At 43.3% G+C, this 17,901-nt stretch overlaps 1 protein-coding gene across 8 annotated transcripts in view; it reads right to left on the bottom strand.

Moving 5' to 3' along the window:
• The window catches only part of LOC145349065 (spermatogenesis-associated protein 13-like), a 288,754-nt gene that overhangs the window by 20,890 nt on the left and 249,963 nt on the right, over positions 1–17,901 (bottom strand). For all 8 annotated transcript variants that reach the window (XM_080197352.1, XM_080197345.1, XM_080197349.1 and 5 more), the window contains 3 exons: positions 11,551–11,687; positions 9,837–10,016; positions 413–601 (listed from right to left, as the gene is read on the bottom strand). In XM_080197352.1, coding sequence (XP_080053478.1) covers positions 413–601; positions 9,837–10,016; positions 11,551–11,687 — 506 coding nt within the window. The remainder of the gene's footprint in view (positions 1–412; positions 602–9,836; positions 10,017–11,550; positions 11,688–17,901) is intronic.

The following is a 17,901-nucleotide window of genomic DNA, read 5'->3' on the forward strand; positions in this document are numbered from 1 at the left end:
AACAGCAGGTTAGGTGTAAGGATTCGCATTTTAATCAGTAATCTCTAAACTGTCTGTGCTTTATATGCTCTGTCTGAGGCCAGAACTCTCCATTCACCTGACGAAGAGGCTGTCCCCTCGAAAGCTAGTGAGAATATTATCAAATAAATAGGTTGGACTAAAACCTGGTGTTGTCAGACTTTTTACTGTGTTTACGCCAGTCCAACGCCGGCATACCCACATTATGGGGAAAAGGCAGGGAAGAGGGACTAGCTGAGTTGCTCTTGTAGAGAGCCAGCACAGACATGATAGACCAACTGGTCTCCTTCCATGTTGCAAACTTACTAAGATTCAATGAAAGTGACAAACTGCCCCTGGTATGAAACAGTGGAGACTTCCTCCAGTTTCAGTGTTGCATTTTTTTTCCCAATACCTCACAGATGTCTTTCAGATGCTTGATATAGATACGTTCAGTGTTCATGATCTCTTGGATAACATTTGTTCTCATCTGCTCCTGGTTCTCTGCAGTTTTAAGGCGATGTTTACTGCAACTGGCACCCAGTTGCTCATTTGGAAACTTTCCAGTGCCTTCACCTACAGCATCTTCCTGGTTCACCCGTAGCTGTTAAGAGTAAAAAAAAAAGTAAATTTATCAAACCTGGCTAATGCAGAAACATCAAAGCAAACTAGAAAAGCTTCCATATGTTATAAGCAGCGTATTATTTATATGCAATTATAAATTCTTATTTACATATATAAGCAAAGACCTTTTGTGTATCATACTCATTGTTTCTTCAGTATTAAGCATGTTATTAATTATAACCCCTCCGTTAAGTACAAGTACGAAGGTAGCAATAATTTTTAAACACTTTCAGCTGAACCTACTAGTCACAAGTACAATAGCTCTATATTAAGGAAAATCTCATCGCTTTTCAGATTATTTGAACTACAAAATAAGATAGAAATTAATGTGCTTAGTATTAAATGAAATCGGTTGTCCTTAATGTGACTGGAAAGTAAATCAATGTGCTGCAATTCCCTTTGTTAAAACGTCAATGTAATATTTTGGTATCAAAAAAAGATGATAGAACAAATGATAAAGATGGGCATATCTGAGGAATAGATGTAAATAAAATTAGATATTTTCCATCCTGGTTAAATTTGTGTAATACATGAACTTATTGTGCATGCTTTTAAAAAGTGTGTTTAAATGAGCGAATGCCTGTATATTAAAGAATATATCTGCTTATAACCAGCACTGATCCTGTGGAGTTAGCCATCACCACCCCTCTCAATATCTCCCTCCAGAATATCCATACATATGTGAACAAGCCAATTGCCAATAATGAGCTCATTGTCAATGACTGCATCAATAGAATAACCTTAGAAATCTGACTGAGAAGTGGTGGCTTCTTTCCCTCTAATGAAGTCTTCCCATTTGGCTATACTTTCCACCATTTGCCATGCCTAGATCAGTTGTGGTAGCAGTGTGAATATCACTGAATTACATCTTAGTTTCTCTCCCTGCGACTCTGGCACCTCCCTTGACCATGTCAACTTGTTCTATCCCTCTCATTTAAAATCCTCACCTCTACCATCTATGCAAGGACATAAGAACTTATCATCAGTTCCTGGTCAAGCAATGTTTTGATTTTAAAATTCTTATCCTTGTTTTCAAATCCCTCATTCCTCCCTCTTGTGATAGCATTCAGCTGCGCAAACCTCATATCTGTGCTCCACTAATTCTGGCTTTTGGTACATCCCCTATTTTATTTTCTCCACTATTGGCGGCAGTGCCTTCGGTTGCCTGGTCCCCAAACTCTGAAATATCCTCTTGACATCTCTCTGCTTCTCAATCTCATTTTTTTCCTTTATAAACCAACTTAAAATTGCTCTCTTTGAGCAAGCCTTGGGTCATCTAACCTAATATCATACATGCTTTAGTGTTATATGTTGTTTAGAACAAAGAACAACACAGCACAGGAAACAGGCCCTTCAGCTTTACAAGGCCACGCCGCCCATTTTAACACTCAGTGAGTGCCTCATTCCAATCCTTCTTCTACCTACGACTTTTGTCTACATCTCGTGGACTCCACAATAAAGGGATGCAAATTTAGAGAATTACATGTGCGCCAGATTAAGGGAGATCCAATTTAGGGGCAATTTATTAACACCAAATCAACCTAAAAGCACGTTTCTGGGGTGTGGGAGGAAACCGGAGCACCCGGAGAAAACCCACGCAAGCACGGGGAGAGTGTGCACACTCCCACAGTCACTGACCCAAGTCGGAGATACGACCCGGGTCCCTGTAACTGCACAGCAAACAGTGATAGTCACTGAGCTGTCGTGTTGCCAGTCAATTGGTCCAGTTTAAGTGTACACTAAGGACGTGAAGCACTACGCAACTCTCAAAGCAACATCCAAGAGCAGCCCTCGCACAACCCACCATGTGTATGCCCCTTGTTGGCCAACAAGGCAGACCAAATCGCCTGTGGAGGTAAAAAAGAGACATCAATAAACATACAACAGCCTATACAGACATTAACAGAAGATCCCCAGTAGCTTCAATGTAAGAGACAGGTGAGCCATGAAATATGTTGGACAGCCCACAGGAATCTATTAATTCCCAGGAATGTCCTGAGGCTCTTGATCCTCAACTAGAACATTCTTTTGTATCCCTCCGTCTCTAGTCTGCTCATGTGCCTATCTAGGTAAGCCTTAAACAACCCTAGTGTGTCTGCCTCCACCACCCTACTTGGCAGTGCATTCCAGGCCCCCACAACCCTCTGTGTGAAAAACCTCCCTCTAACATCTGAATTACACCTTGCCCCTCTCACCTTAAGCCCGTGACCATCGTGATTTTCGCATCCAACCTGGGAAAAAGCTTCCCACTGTTCACTCTATCTATACCCTTCATAATCTTATACACTTCTATTAGGTCTCCCCTCATTCTCCGTCTTTCCAGGGAGAACAACCCCAATTAGCCCAATCTCTCCTCATAGCTAAGACCCTCCATACCACTCCAAATGTGGTCTAACCAACGTTCTATACAACTGCAACATTAGACACCAGCTTTTATACTCTATACCCCTTCCTATAAAAGGCAAGCATACCATATGCCTTCTTTACCACCTTCTCCACCTGTGCTGCCACCTTCAAGGACTTGTGAACTTGCACACCTAGATCCCTCTGTGTTTCTATACTCGTAATGGTCCTACCATTTATTGTACAACTCCCCCCTACGTTATTTCTTCCAAATTGCATCACCTCACATTTATCTGGATTAAATTCCATCTGCCATTTCACTGCCCAATTTACCAGCCCATCTATATTCTGCTGTATTGTCCGACACTGTCATCACTATCAGCAAGTCCAGCCATCTTCGTTCATCTGCAAACTTGCTGATCACACTAGTTACTCCCTCTTCCAAATCATTTATATATATCACAAATAGCGGAGGTCCCAATATGGAACCTCGCGGAACACCACTAGTCATAGACCTCCAGCTAGAAAAAGACCCTTCCACCGCTACCCTCTGTCTCCTGTCGCCAAGCTAGTTCTCAACCCATCTAGCCACCCGTCCTTATATTTAATTATGTTCCCATGAAGAACCTTGGGATATTATATTAAATACTCTATATAAGTTAAAAGCAAATTACTGCGGATGCTTGGATCTGAAACCAGAAGAGGATGCTGGAAAATCTCAGCAGGTCTGGCAGCATTTGTAAGGAGAAAAAAGAGCTGACATTTCGAGTCCAGATAACCCTTTGTCAAAGTGCTATACAAGTTGTTGACATCTCTTTACTGCTTTTCTCCCTTAGCATCTACACTATGCAGTTTGCATTCTCAGCAATTTCAACCTCCATCTCAATTCGTTATATCCTCTACCATTCAATCCACTCTTAATTTTTCTCTAAGCTATGTTCACAGATACCCATTTGACTTTGCTATCACATGTGGCTTCACTGTTCCTATCACATCAATTACACACCAAGATATCACTGATCACTTCCATAAATCTCATCCCCTTTCTCCAAAAATACTTACATCTCCAAGCAACCAACCTTGGAAAAAACTCTACGATGGGTGGCACAGTGGTTAGCACTGCTGCCTCACAGTGCCAGGGTCTTGGGTTCAATTCCAGCCTCGGGTCATTGTCTGTGTGAGTATGCACATTCTCCCCATATCTGTGCGGGTTTCCTCCGAGTATTCCAGTTTCCTCCCACACTCCAAAGACGTATGGGTTAGATGAATTGGTCATGCTAAATTGCCCCTTGGTGTCGGGGGGATTAGCAGGTATATACATGGGGTTATGGGGATAGGGCCTAGGTGGGATTGTTGTAGGTGCAGGCTTGATGGGCCAAATGGCCTTCTTCTGCACTGCGGGGATTCTATGATTCTAAGTTAAATTAAAACTACACTTTCAAAATCCCAAATGATCTTTAGCTCTCTGTTCACCAGAACATTTCTGAAGCTATCGTTCTGCTGAGCCAAGTCCTCCTTTGATGATGCCTTAGTCCCCATTAAAATTTTGATCCCATAAATTGGAAGGACACAGACCTGAATGGATATGACAGCCTAGCTGATAAGTTTAACTTTTCACTGCCAGGTCTGGTTGGACCAGATGGGCACTTTCGGGTCCTACTCTCATCTTCCAAAACTGCTCACTCTTGCGGAAATGTCCAGAAATGCTAAAACGATTCCAGTTACTTTTTCCCTCCTTGTCTCCTCCAATTGAAGGTAGGTTGCTAAATTTGCTGATGACACAAAGATAGATAGGGGAGTAAATTGTGAAGAGGATGCAAGGAGGCTACAAAGGATAGGTTAAGCGAGTGGGTAAAAATCTGGCAAATGGAGCATAGCGTGGGCAAGTGTGATGTAGTCCATTTGGCAGGAAGAATAAGAAAATGCTAATTAGCTAAATGGTGAGATTGCAGACATCTGAGATGCAGAGAGATCTAGGTGTCCTAGTACGTGAGTCAGAAAAATTAAAGTAAACAGGTACAAATAATTAGGAAAGCTAATAGTATGCCACTATTTATGGTGAGGGGAATTGATTACAAAAGTAGTAAGGTTATGTTTCAATTGCACAGAGCATTGGTGAGACCACATCTGGAGTCGTGTACATATATTGGTTTCCTTATTTAAGGAAAGATGTAAATGCGTTAGGAGCCATTCAGAGAAGGTTTACTATACTAATGCCAAGAACAAGCAGGCTGAGTTATGAGGGAAGGTTGGGGAGGTTAGGTTTGTATCCAGTAGAGGTTAGAAGAGTTGATCAAAACCTTTAGGAGCCTGAGGGATATTGATGGGGTGAACGTGGAAAAGATGCTCCCTCTTGTCAGAAAATCTAGAATTAGGAGTCTTTGATTAAAAATAAGGGTCACTCATTTAAGACAGAGAAGAGGAGAAATCTTTTCTCTCGAAGGATAATGAGCCTCTGGAACTCTCTTCCTCAAATAGCAGTGCAAGCAGTCTTTGAAGATTGATGAGCTAGCTTCTTGCTTAACATGGGGGTGAATTTTTTTAAATCGGGGTGGCAGGAATGTGGGGTTAAGGTTACAATCAGATTAGCCATGACTTTATTGAATGGCAGATTAAGCTTGAGGGACCAATTGGTCTATGTCTGCTCTTGATTTATATGTTCAAATGCAACTTTACCTCCAACAAGTGCGAGCACTCAGATTTCTTTGCAGAAAGATTGAGGCCAACCGCTATCTGCCTCTGCCACTTCCCTCCCTTCTACCAGCTTACTAGACTAAAGTTCCTCAAACACTTCCCCTGCCCTAGCTCTGAACTTGCACCCTTCCCTCATGCTCCCTTGGTCCTATTTCCACCAAATTGCTAACCACTGAATGACCTTTCTGGTCTGTGTATTAGTTGATATTGTTAGTCATTCGCCGACCGGAGGTATTGTCCCCTCTCCTTCAATACTGTAATAATCACCCTTCCCCTCAAAATAAAATAATCCATAAAAAATAATCGGCAACCCCTTTGACCTTGCAAACTATCACCTATTTCCAATCTTCCTTTCATCTTTAAAGTTCTTGAACATTTTGTTACCTCCCAAATCTATGTTTCTTTGTCTTTTGCCATTGTTTCTCTACAACTGATAAAACAGAGGTGACATAACTGCAGTCAAGGTGCACCTGCATGCCAAACCTCATCTCAGGAGAAAGAACATAAGAACATAAGAAATAGGAGCAGGAGTAGGCCATCTAGCCCTTCAAGCCTGCCCCGCCATTCAATAAGATCATGGCTGATCTGTTGTGGCTCAGTTCTACTTTCCCGCCCTCTCCCCATAACCCTTAATCCCCTCTCTTATCAAGAACCCATCAACCCGCGTCTTAAAAATATTTAGCGAGGCAGCCTCCACCACTTCAACGGGCAGAGAATTCCAGAGATTCACCACCCTTTGAGTGAAGAAGTTCCTCCTCAACTCCGTTCTAAACCGCCCCCCCTTTATCTTGAGGCTGTGCCCCCTAGTCCTACTGTCTTTTTTGAGCGGGAAGAGTCTCTCCACCTCTATCCTATCCATCCCATTCATCACCTTATACGTCTCAATGAGATCTCCCCTCATTCTTCTAAACTCTAACGAGTACAAGCCTAGTTTATTCAGCCTCTCCTCATAGCTCAATCCCCTCAACTCCGGTATCAGCCTAGTAAACCTCCTCTGCACTCCCTCCAGGGCCGAAATATCCTTGCGCAGGTGCGGTGCCCAAAACTGCACACAGTACTCCAGCTGCGGCCTCACCAATGCCCTATACAGCTGCAGCAAGACCTCCCTACTTTTATATTCAATCCCCCTCGCTATGAAGGCCAGCATCCCATTCGCCTTCCTGACCACCTGCTGCACCTGCAAGCTGGGTTTTTGCGACTCATGCACAAGGACCTCGAGGTCCCTCTGCACCGTCGCCTGCTGCAGTTTTTCGCCACGTAAGTAATAGTCCTTCCTACCATTCTTCCTACCAAAGTGGACCACCTCACACTTGCCAACATTAAATTCCATTTGCCATTTCCTGGCCCATTCGCCCAGCCTATCTAGATCCTTCTGCAGACTCTCCACACCCTCCGCACAATTTGCCTTTCCCCCAATCTTGGTGTCATCAGCAAATTTCGACACCCTGCACTCGGTTCCCTCCTCCAGATCATCTATATAAATGGTAAATAGCTGAGGCCCCAGCACCGACCCCTGGGGCACCCCACTAGTCACCAACCGCCAATCCGAATAGCACCCATTGACCCCCACTCTCTGCCTCCTATTTGACAACCAATCCTCTATCCACGCTAACACCCTACCCCCAACTCCATGTCCCCTGACCTTCTGCAATAACCTCTTGTGAGGTACCTTGTCAAACGCCTTCTGAAAATCCAGAAAGACCACATCCACCGGCTCTCCTCTATCCACTGCCCTAGACACATCCTCATAGAACTCCAGTAAATTTGTCAGACACGACTTCCCTTTAATGAAACCGTGTTGCGTCCGCCCTATCAAGCAATTCCCTTCAAGATGCCTCGCAATTTCCTCCTTAATGACGGATTCTAACATTTTACCTACCACAGACGTTAAACTAACCGGCCTATAATTGCCCGCCTTTTGCCTGATCTATGGTAGATGTTTAAAGTTATGCCATTCTATAAGGAGTTCTAGCCAGGCATTTATTTTTTTCAGGTACTAATGCAAGAGGAGCTCATAATGTTGAGAGTAATATGTTAACATGGATGGAGAATTGATTAAAAGACAGGATGCAGAGTGTACGGATGAACTGCATTTTCTGAAATTGGCAGGTTGTAACTTGTGATGTTGGCACAAAGAAAGAAACTGCTTATTTAAGTCTTAATTTTATCTTTGGCAAGTCATTTAATAGTCTAATGATTAGAGACATGGCAGGGCATATTGGTCCCATGGAATGCATATCCTTTTCCACATGGGGATTCCAGGGTGCTTCTCACATCCTAGACAACCACATTGACAGGAACTGCCTTCAGGTGGAGCCGCTTGTGCTCCAGGCTTCAGAGATTGAGCAGCAGCTCCAAGGTGAAGTTTAGTGCTAAACTGATGTTATCAATTTGCTCATTAAGGGCGTGTAGGCAGAGAGGGGCTGGGTTACCATTGGGCAGTCAAAGAAGATCTGGCAGATAGTATGGGATCCCAAGTCCTTCTCACTTTCCAACCAATTAGTTCTAAATGGTGAGAATTATGTTTTTTTTTTAAACGAGAGTGCAGCTAAAGCCAAATCTATGGCATTGAACAGTCAGCAGTCATGGTCCTTGTCGGTACTAACAACATGGGTACAAAGAAGGAAGAGACAGATTTTAGGAAGCTAGGAAAGAACATACCAAGCAGCACTTCAGAAGCAGTAATCTCCTGATGCTTTACGCTAGTGTGTATAGACGTAGGAGGATAAAGCAGATGAATACATGACTGGAAAAGGGCTACAGATGGGATCGACACAGATTGGATAGTTAGCTCCTAACCTTGTGGAGCAGTTTGCTTGTGTTATTGGAGGGGAGAAATAATGCTAAATTAAAAATAATTTACGAGATGGATTTGGAGTGAAAAGGAACACAATAAGGTCTAAATTATGTTTATGGTGCACACGAGTGTCGATCAGGTCAGTTGGCTGGATAGCGGGTTTGTGATGCCAACTATATGGGTTCAATTTCCATACCAGCTGAGGTTATTCATGAAGGCCTGTCTTCTCAACTTTGCCCCTCATCTGAGCTGTGGTGATCTTCAGGTTAAATCACCACCAGTGATTGACCAGCCTAGGGTCATATGAGCCAAGGGCGACTTTATGAAGATACAGTGTAGTAAATGAAGTTGGGGAATGGCAGGAGCAGGTAGCTACATGGAAGTATGACGTTGTCCTAATAACAGAGACCTAATTCAAAAAAGGAACAGACAGGGTGCGAAATAGTTATCTGTTGAGGAAGGAAGTATTGTTGGATCTGGTTTCAGGGAATGAAGTGGCTCAAGATCAAGTGTCAGTAGGACAACATCTAGAGGACAATTTATGAAAAGAGACTAGCAGCCAATAATTTTTGGAAGGTCACAACCAACGTATTCACCATCTCTGCAACTGCCTCTTTTAGAGCCCAACAGCGTAGGCTATTGGAGCCCATGGAATTTGTCAGCTTCTGGTCCTGTTAATTTTTCTCTTCATTAATAATTATTATTTTTAAATCCACCACTCCCATTAATTTTTTAGCTCTCCACGTTTTTGTTTACCTTTTCTACTCCAAAGACAGCCAAACAATTTATTCAGTGTCTCTACCATGTTCTTATTCCCCCATTATAATTTCTCCTGTCTCAGTCTCTAAGGGACCCACACTTCCATTTGCTGATTCTTGTTAGTTGACTTCAACAGTTCATTTGCTCCGCCATCTATACTTTTTGCTGGTTTCTAAAATACCCCAAATCCTTGCATTTACTACTCTTCTTGGCAACTATAATCCTCTTCATTCAATCCAAATAACTTTCTCATGGAGTTCTTAAGTTCTTAATTTTCAACACATACACATGCCATCTTGAAATTTATTTTGTACTTATGAACACTCACACATTTTTGATTTAGGCATGCTGCAGGAACGTGTAAAGAGATGTCAGTCTTTTATTCTGAGTGTGCAACAAATCATGTGTGAGCCAGTCACAGGATCAGAGTGCCATAGGAAGAATGTTGACTACTGATGAACCAGTCTCTGCATCTTCCAGAGGGATTCGAAAAGAGGGAAGGGAGGGAGCACAAGAGGAAAGGAGACTTGCCCTCAAATTAAAAATAAGGTTTATCAGGTAAAAATGTCAACCTGCCCTGAGAAAATCATCAACTTTTGCAGTTTTGTACTGAAAAACATACTCGGACAAAGCTAGCAGGAAACCAGGCTTCTTTGTCTTCAATCATGCCCCACCACCATTCCTTGTTGGAGGCATCAAGTACTTGGATGACTTCTCCGGCTTTGAATCCAAGTTCCTGTTCGTCCATGGTAACGTGATCCCATAATGCCTCTGCGTAGACAATATGGCCATCACTTATCAGCTACAGAAAGAAAGAAGTTTCAGATTACAACCGCCTCAATAAATAAAAGCAAAATGTCACAAAATACATTAGGAGCTAATAAATACAGTAAATATCAAGGCCTCTCAGTGGACTTGAGTTGATCTAGTGATTATCTGAGCCATACAGAGATTAGGACTGCAGGTTAATTCCCTGGTCAGTGTTATCTGATCTCAGACTAGATAGGCAAAGGGTCACTAAAATTGGCCTCGGTCAGATATGGAAAGTGGAAAATAGGTCTATGCTGTAATCCTTCACATGGTGAAGCTGCCTGCTGATACTCAGAAGGTAAATAAAATGAGTACTTGCTCCAAATGCTGTAGAGGATGCTTGGCATCTATGGAACAGCAATGCTGCAAGTAATAGTGTGGGAAGAGAGCTGGAGAGAAAATTTGAAAAAAACATCAATGTCTCAGCTTCCATTCTTTACAATTCCAACTTTGGTTGTCTCAATTAACTTATACATCATAAGTTTGGAGCGGCACAGTGGCATAATGGTTAGCAATGCTGCCTCACAGCGCCAGGGAGCCAGGTTCAAATCTAGCCTTGGGTGACTGTGTGGAGTTTGCACATTCTCCCTGTATATGCCAGGGTTTCCTCTGGGTACTCTGGTTTCCTCCCACTGTCCAAAGATGTGCGAGAGAGGTGGATTGGCCATGCTAAATTAACCCTAGTGTCAGAGAGATTAGCAGGGTAAATATGGGGGTTACAGGAATAGGGACTGAGTGGGATTGTGGTCAGCACACATTCAATGGGCTGAATGGCCTCCTTCTGCACTGTATGGATTCTAAGATTTAAGATTTAAGAGTTATGCAAAGAATGAGGTGCATCTTTCATCAAAAAGCTGTGCAATGAATAAAACACATCTTAGATAATGTTGCATTTCATGGCACTTGGGAAAAACTGGAAACCTGCAAAAGCAAACATTATTGTGAAAAATGATAAACATTTCAGAGAAGAATGAAGAATATTTGGAAAAGGAAATGGATGATAATATTAACATTGGCACTGATTTTTAAAAAACCACCAATGAACATCCAAGGGCCACCTCTCCAAGGAAACAGAAAAAAAGTAGCACTTCCAAAAAAATAGAGAAGGGTCAAAGAAATAAATAGAACATGACAGAAAGCATAAAAACACTTACCTGTCTTTAAAACTATCAACAGTGTCCTTGCTAATACTAATGGCATATCACCCATGATCTTAGAAAGCCTCTGACTTTACTTATGCAAAGGTTAGGCATTTGTGTTTGTGCAATTAACAGAAAATGTAGAGACACACATGCATGGACCTCTTTTGTTTTTACAAATAACACAGAAAAGCCTGGGTTGAAGCGCACTCCGATTAAGTATTCACTCGTGTAGGACTGACATTCGTGATACATTTTTTGAAAGCATCCTTTCACATATGCTAACTCTGTATATGAAGTGCTCAGTATTTAATATCTCACGTTGGAAATCAACTTTAAAATCAATCTTACTACAATAAGAATAGCATTTATGATAAAGGTCAATACCTCATTAATGGCAAGCTGTTCTCCACCAGGCTGGAGGTATCTGGGATTTGCATGGCGTATTTCCTCAAATGCAAAATCTTCTTCACTGCCATTATCATCAACTAGTGCAGAAGACTCTGTGCCTCCATCTGCAGAAACTAGGAGGGGAAAAATGTAATATTTAATGATAAACATATAGGAAGTTAATATTACATATTAGAACAAAGAAAGAACAAAAAAAAGTACAGCACAGGAACAGGCCCTTTGGCTCTCCAAGCCCATGGTGATCATGATGTCCTAACTAAACTAAAAACTGCCTTCTGCCCTTTCTTGGTCCATATCCCTCGCTATTTATGTACCCATCCACATGTCTTGTAAATTTTGCTAATGTGCCTGCTTCCACCATGTCCTCTGGCAGGGTGTTTCAGGCAGCCACCACTACCTGTGTGAAAAACCTCTCCTCTTTAAACTCTCCCCCTCCCCCCCACCTTGAATCTGTGCCCTCTTAAAATTGACATTTCCACCCCTGGGAAAAAGCCTCTGACTATACACCTTGTTTATGCCTCTCATAATTTTGTAGATCTCTATCAGGAGTCCCCTCAGCTTCTGCCTTTCCAGTGAAAACAATCCTAGTTCATTGAACCTCTCCTCATAGCCAACACCCTCAAGACCAAGCAACATCCTGCTGAACATTCTTTGCACTCTCTCCAAAGCTGCCATGTCCTTCTGATAATGTGCTGACCAGAACTCCATGCAACACTCCAAATGCGGCCTAACCAAAGTTTTGTATAGCTGCAACATGATTTGCCAACCCTTGAACTCAATGCCCCTGCTGATGAAGGTAAGCATGCCATAGCTTTCTTACCTTGGCTACCTGTGTTGCCCCTTTTAGGGAACTGTGAACCTGCACGCCCAGATCCCTCTATATGTTAATGTTCCTAAGGGTTCTACCATTTACACCTAAATTTAATCCTCCAAAATGCATCACCTTGCATTTGTCTGGATTAAATTCCATCTTCCATTTCTGTACCCAAGTCTCCAATCTATCTATATCTTGTTATATCCTCTGACAATCCCCAGCACTATCAGCAACTCCACCAATCTTCATGTCATCCTCAAACTTATTAATCAGATCCCCCACATTTTCCTCCAGATCATTTATATATACTACAAACAATAGAGGTCCCAGCACTGATTGCAGCGGAACACCACTAGCTACAGATTTCCATTCTGAAAAGCACCCTTCCACTGCTACTCTCTGTCTTCCACAACCAAGCCAGCTCTGTATCCATCTAACCAGCCCACCCCAAATCCCATGTAATTTTAATTTTTGTACCATCTGCCATGTGGGACCTCTTTTACAACTATTTTTGCAAGCATGGCAAAGTAAATTACATTCAGCCATAATGCGGACATCAAATTATATAATGCAAACCCTTCCCTCTAATGTCAATAAAATCCTGACACATGAAAAAGTACACAGAGTTTTCTGTTTGGGGTGCTGGGGGAAGGATGGTACAAGGGGGTTTGACAATAGTTTTTAAAGAGCTGTATCATGCTTTAAGGACGAAGTTGCAATCATGGCAGAAAGGGTAAATCATTGTTAACTGCAAGTTTTTTTCCCCAAAAATATACTTTATTCATAAAAAATTTCAAATAAACTGTTGCAAATATACACGGCTTTGAATTGCAAACAGTGCAGAATCAAAACATTTTTACATTTTTATACAAATTACAGTCAATACATTTCAATACTTAAAACTATATACATGCCCCAATAAACTACTGTGTGCCGTTATTGCTCAGATTGGCACACAGTTACACAGTTCGAGGGTATTCTGCAGTTCCCGGGCCCTCGGTCTGCCTCCGTTAGAAGGCCTTATAGTGTGGTCTTTCCCCATTGTGCCTTTGCAGCGGCTGCCCCAAGCTTCAGCGCATCCCTCAGCACGTAGTCCAGGACCTTGGAATGTGCCAGTCTGCAACACTCGGTCGAGGACAATTCTTTCAGCCGGAAGATCAGCAAGTTTCGGGCGGACCAAAGTGCATCTTTCACCGAGTTGATGACCTTCCAGCAGCAGTTGATATTTGTCTCGGTGTGCGTCCCCGGAATCAGCCCGTAGAGCACAGAGACCTGTGTCACTGAGCTGCTCGGGACGAACCTCAACAAATACCACTGCATCTCACTCCAGATCCTCTTTGCAAAGGCAGATTCCACAAGGAGGCGTGCGACCGTCTCGTCAGCCCCACAGCCGTTTCGAGGGCAGCGTGCGGTGCTGTTGAGACCTCGATCGTGCATAAAGGATCTGATGGGGAGTGCCCTTCTCACCACCAGCCAAGCTAGATCTTGGTGCTTGTCAGTCAGTTCTGGTGATGAGGCGTTCTGCCAGATGACACTGACAGTCTGCTCAGGGAACCATCCGACAGGATCCGCCGTCTCCTTTTCTCTCAGGGCCCCAAGAACGCCACCGCTCAATTGCCACGTGGCCAATTGTGCGCTCGCGGAAGAACCTCTCCATGAAGGACAGGCGCCGCGGCACGGTCCAACCACCTGGAGCGCTCCGCAGCAGTGCAGCCAGATCCATCCCCCGGAACACTCGGGACAGGTAGAACCCCAAAAAGTAGTGGCACTTGCTGTTAGTGTACCGAGGATCTATGCACAGCTTGATGCAGCCGCACACAAAGGTGGCCATCAGGATGAGGGCAGCGTTGGGAACGTTTTTCCCTCCGTTCTCTGGAGATTTGTGCATCGCTTCCCTCTGGACGCGATCCATCTTTGATCTCCAGATAAACTTGAAGATGGCCTGCGTCACTGCTGCAGCGCAGGATTTGGGGATAGGCCACACCTGCGCCACATACAACAACACGGACAGCACCTCGCACCAGATCACCAGCCTTTTCCCTGTCATGGAAAGGGAGCTTTGCTCCCACAAGCCCAGTTTCTGCCTGGCTTTGGCGGTGCGCTCGTCCCAGTTTTTGGCGCATGCCCCTGCCGCTCCAAACCATACCCCCAGCACCTTCAGGTAATCTGCCCCGACGGAGAAGGGGACAAAGGATTTGTCGGCCCAGTTCCCAAAGAACATGGCCTCGCTCTTACCCTGGTTGACTTTGGCTCCCAAGGCCAGCTTGAACTGCTTGCAGACCTGGAGGAGCCTGCAAACAGACAAGGGGTCCGAGCAGAAGATAGCCACGTCATCCTTTTACAGGGAGGCTTTGACCTGCGTGCCTCCGCTGCCAGGATTGTCACCCCTTTGATGCCTGGGTCACTTCTGAGGGCCTAGACAAAGGGTCCAATGCAACACACAAAAAGGACGAAGGAGAGGGGGCAGCCCTGTCTGACTCCAGACCTGATTTGGAAGCTGTTTCCCACCCATTCACTGAAACTGTGCTACTGATATCGGTGTAGAGCAGCCGGATCCAATTGGGGAGTCCCTCCCCAAAGCCCATTTTGGAGAGCACATCCATCATGTAGCTGTGCTATATTCTGTCAAACGCTTTCTCCTGGTCTAGGCTGATGAGGCACGTATCCACCTGCCTGTCCTGCGCGTAGGCGATCGTATCCCCGAGTAGCGCAAGGCTGTCAGAGATCTTCCTGCCGGGTACAGCACAGGTTTGAGTGCAAAGGAGAATGATCCGAATTTGGGGCTGAATGCCACCTCAGTGGATTACCAATCTAAGCACAAACATTTAGGTACAAATTTCTTGTGGGGACTTGTGACAAGTTAGCATTTTGTCAAGAAATTGGTGTGATATTAGCATTAGCTTTTGTACTTCCCATGAGACATCAGCCAGTTAATTCAGTTATTATCTGAGCAATTACCCAATTTAAATGCAAATTTATCACAGCTACAAACAAGCAGCAGCAATACCTCCCAGGGACGGTGTACAAATTTGCCTCATCTAAGTAAAAAATTCAGTATCATTCTGTTGGATGTGGCATTAGAAAGGCAAAGTAAGATACACAAAGGATGAGTCAAATAGCACCAGAGTATGAAAGAATTAAGTTATACATTGAATCAGACTAAGAGAGAATGTAACATGGTCCAAATTAGCTTTATAATGCATGCATGTAAACACACAAATGAAGCTGGTAAACTGTAGGTGCAGATAACCATGTAGAAACATGTGGTGGAATTTTCTTTTGTTTTGGCTAAGTGTCAATTCAGATGGGAAAAGTGGTGTGTCGCCCATTGGCTCCAATGCCGGCTTTTCCCACCATATTTTTTGACACTTGGTCAAAAAATAATCTTGGAGCCAGATGTTATACTGGGGGGTGCGGGCAGCTCTGAATGACCCAGCCCTGCTAGCAACCTTGGTTTTCAAGAGATCAAGCTTGCACTCTCAAATTCAAACTGCAAAAAGATAAAAGAAAGTCACTGCAGATGCTGAAACAAGAACTGAGGATACTGGAAAACCTCAGCTGGTCTGACAACATCTGTGGAGAAAGACAGAGCAAACGTGGAGTCTGGATCACTCTTGTCGAGTCACAAAACATTGGCTCTGAACTCTCAAACATTGGGCAACAAATGCCACACATCCCAACTACAATTCCCATCAAGGGCCAAAGGCTCGGTCTCCCGAATATACACTGCTGCCCCTCACCATGAAACAAGTTGCATGGGTAATGTATTTCCAGCCAGAGATGGCCTCAGGAAAGAATTACCTCGTCTTCTGTGACTGGCTAGCAGAGTGACTATTGTGCAAATTCTGGGAGGGATTTCAAAGCTATTCTATTCTTGATCGGCTGAGAGAAACTCACTGAACATTTAGAGGCTCCGTGTCATTTGGAAGGCCTGTACCTATAGGCACACTGCGTTTCATTGTAAATCTGCCCTGGTCAAGTTACAAACTCCCCCGAGGACTTTGTTTTAGTTAAAAATAATTTAGATTTTAAATTAAGTGGGAAATTTCTCCCAACAAACTGACAAAATTGTGAATGGCCTGCTTATGCCTATGCACAAGTACATTTCAGATTGTTGCCTGATCATGCACGCACACATCTTCGTGGGAATATTGCTTTGCACCCGAAATGGGGAGAAAAATCACAACAGTTTCCATGTAAGAATGCTATTTAATGGTTTAGCTATATGATTCATATCCTCTTGATAGCTTTGTCTGACAGACCAAAGAATCAAAGTACTGGTGTGAGTCTTAGATAGGCAGTAGTACTAACTCAGACAGAATTCACGAACTCAAGCCCAACTCCAGGAACTAGACTGATGCTCAAAGTAGCACTGAGGAACTGCTGAATTGTCATAGATATTGCACAGAGTTCTCCAGCCTCCCAGTTGTGTGTTTTACGGTAGCAGGAGGTGGCACTACCAGCGGGACCAGAGAATCCCCTGGTGTGAACAGCCTGAGAATTCCCCCCACTGTAGAGTTAATTTATTAGTCACAAGTAACACTTACATTAAGACTGCAATGAAGTTACTGTGAAATTCCCCTAGGTGCCACAGTCTGATGCCTGCTCGGATCAATGCACCTAACCAACATGTCTTTGGGACAGTGGGAGGAAACTGGAGCATCCAGAGGAAACTCACACAGACATGGGGAAAATGTGCAACCTCCACACAGACAGTGACACAGCCAGGAATCAAACTTGGGTCCCTGGCACGATGAGGCAGCAGTGCTAACCACTGTGCCATCCCATAATGTTTTTTCATACGAGACATTAAATCAAGATTCAGTTTGCCTATAAAGGGGCAAAGGTTGAAGTGAAGAAGAAAAGTCCTTTTCAATTTAAAACAGAAAATTCTGGAAAAAGTCAGCAGGTCCTTCAGAATCTGTGGAGAGGCAAAGAGTTAAATTTCTGCAATATGGCCCTTTCTCGCCTTTTCTGTTTTTATTTCAGATTTTCAATATTCACAGCATTTTGCTTTTACTTTGAAGTTCTCGATGTGCAGAATAACATTTATGCCGCAATTAACCTCAGTGAAAGAGAGATTATATGGCCAGACATTGTATTACTGTTGGCGAACCATGCTGTCTACAAATTGCTGTCAAATTTCCCTACATTAGAACAGGGACTACACCTCAAGAACATTTAATTAATTCCAAGATATTTTGGTATGTCCTGAGTTTGTAAAAGGCATTACACAAATGTATTTTTTTAACCAACATAGCCTAATATGGGGTGCAACTCTTAAATGGTCAGATTTTGAGTTTGTGGTGATTGAGATAATTGACTATTGCATCTCACTTGCACCATTACAATAGAGCTTGTTTCTTAATTAAGCACAAGTTAATTAACCAGAGGACGTTGTCAGTATTTACTAAAAGTACCCCATTCAACACCCTTACCTCCTCACTATACATGAATAAACTCCCTAGCATTAGCAATAACCAAAAACTGATTCTAGAAATTGAGATATTTTC

Source organism: Carcharhinus amblyrhynchos, chromosome 10 (genome assembly GCF_965287045.1).
Source record: "Carcharhinus amblyrhynchos chromosome 10, sCarAmb.v2.hapA, whole genome shotgun sequence".
In the NCBI taxonomy this organism is placed as follows: Eukaryota; Metazoa; Chordata; class Chondrichthyes; order Carcharhiniformes; family Carcharhinidae; genus Carcharhinus; species Carcharhinus amblyrhynchos.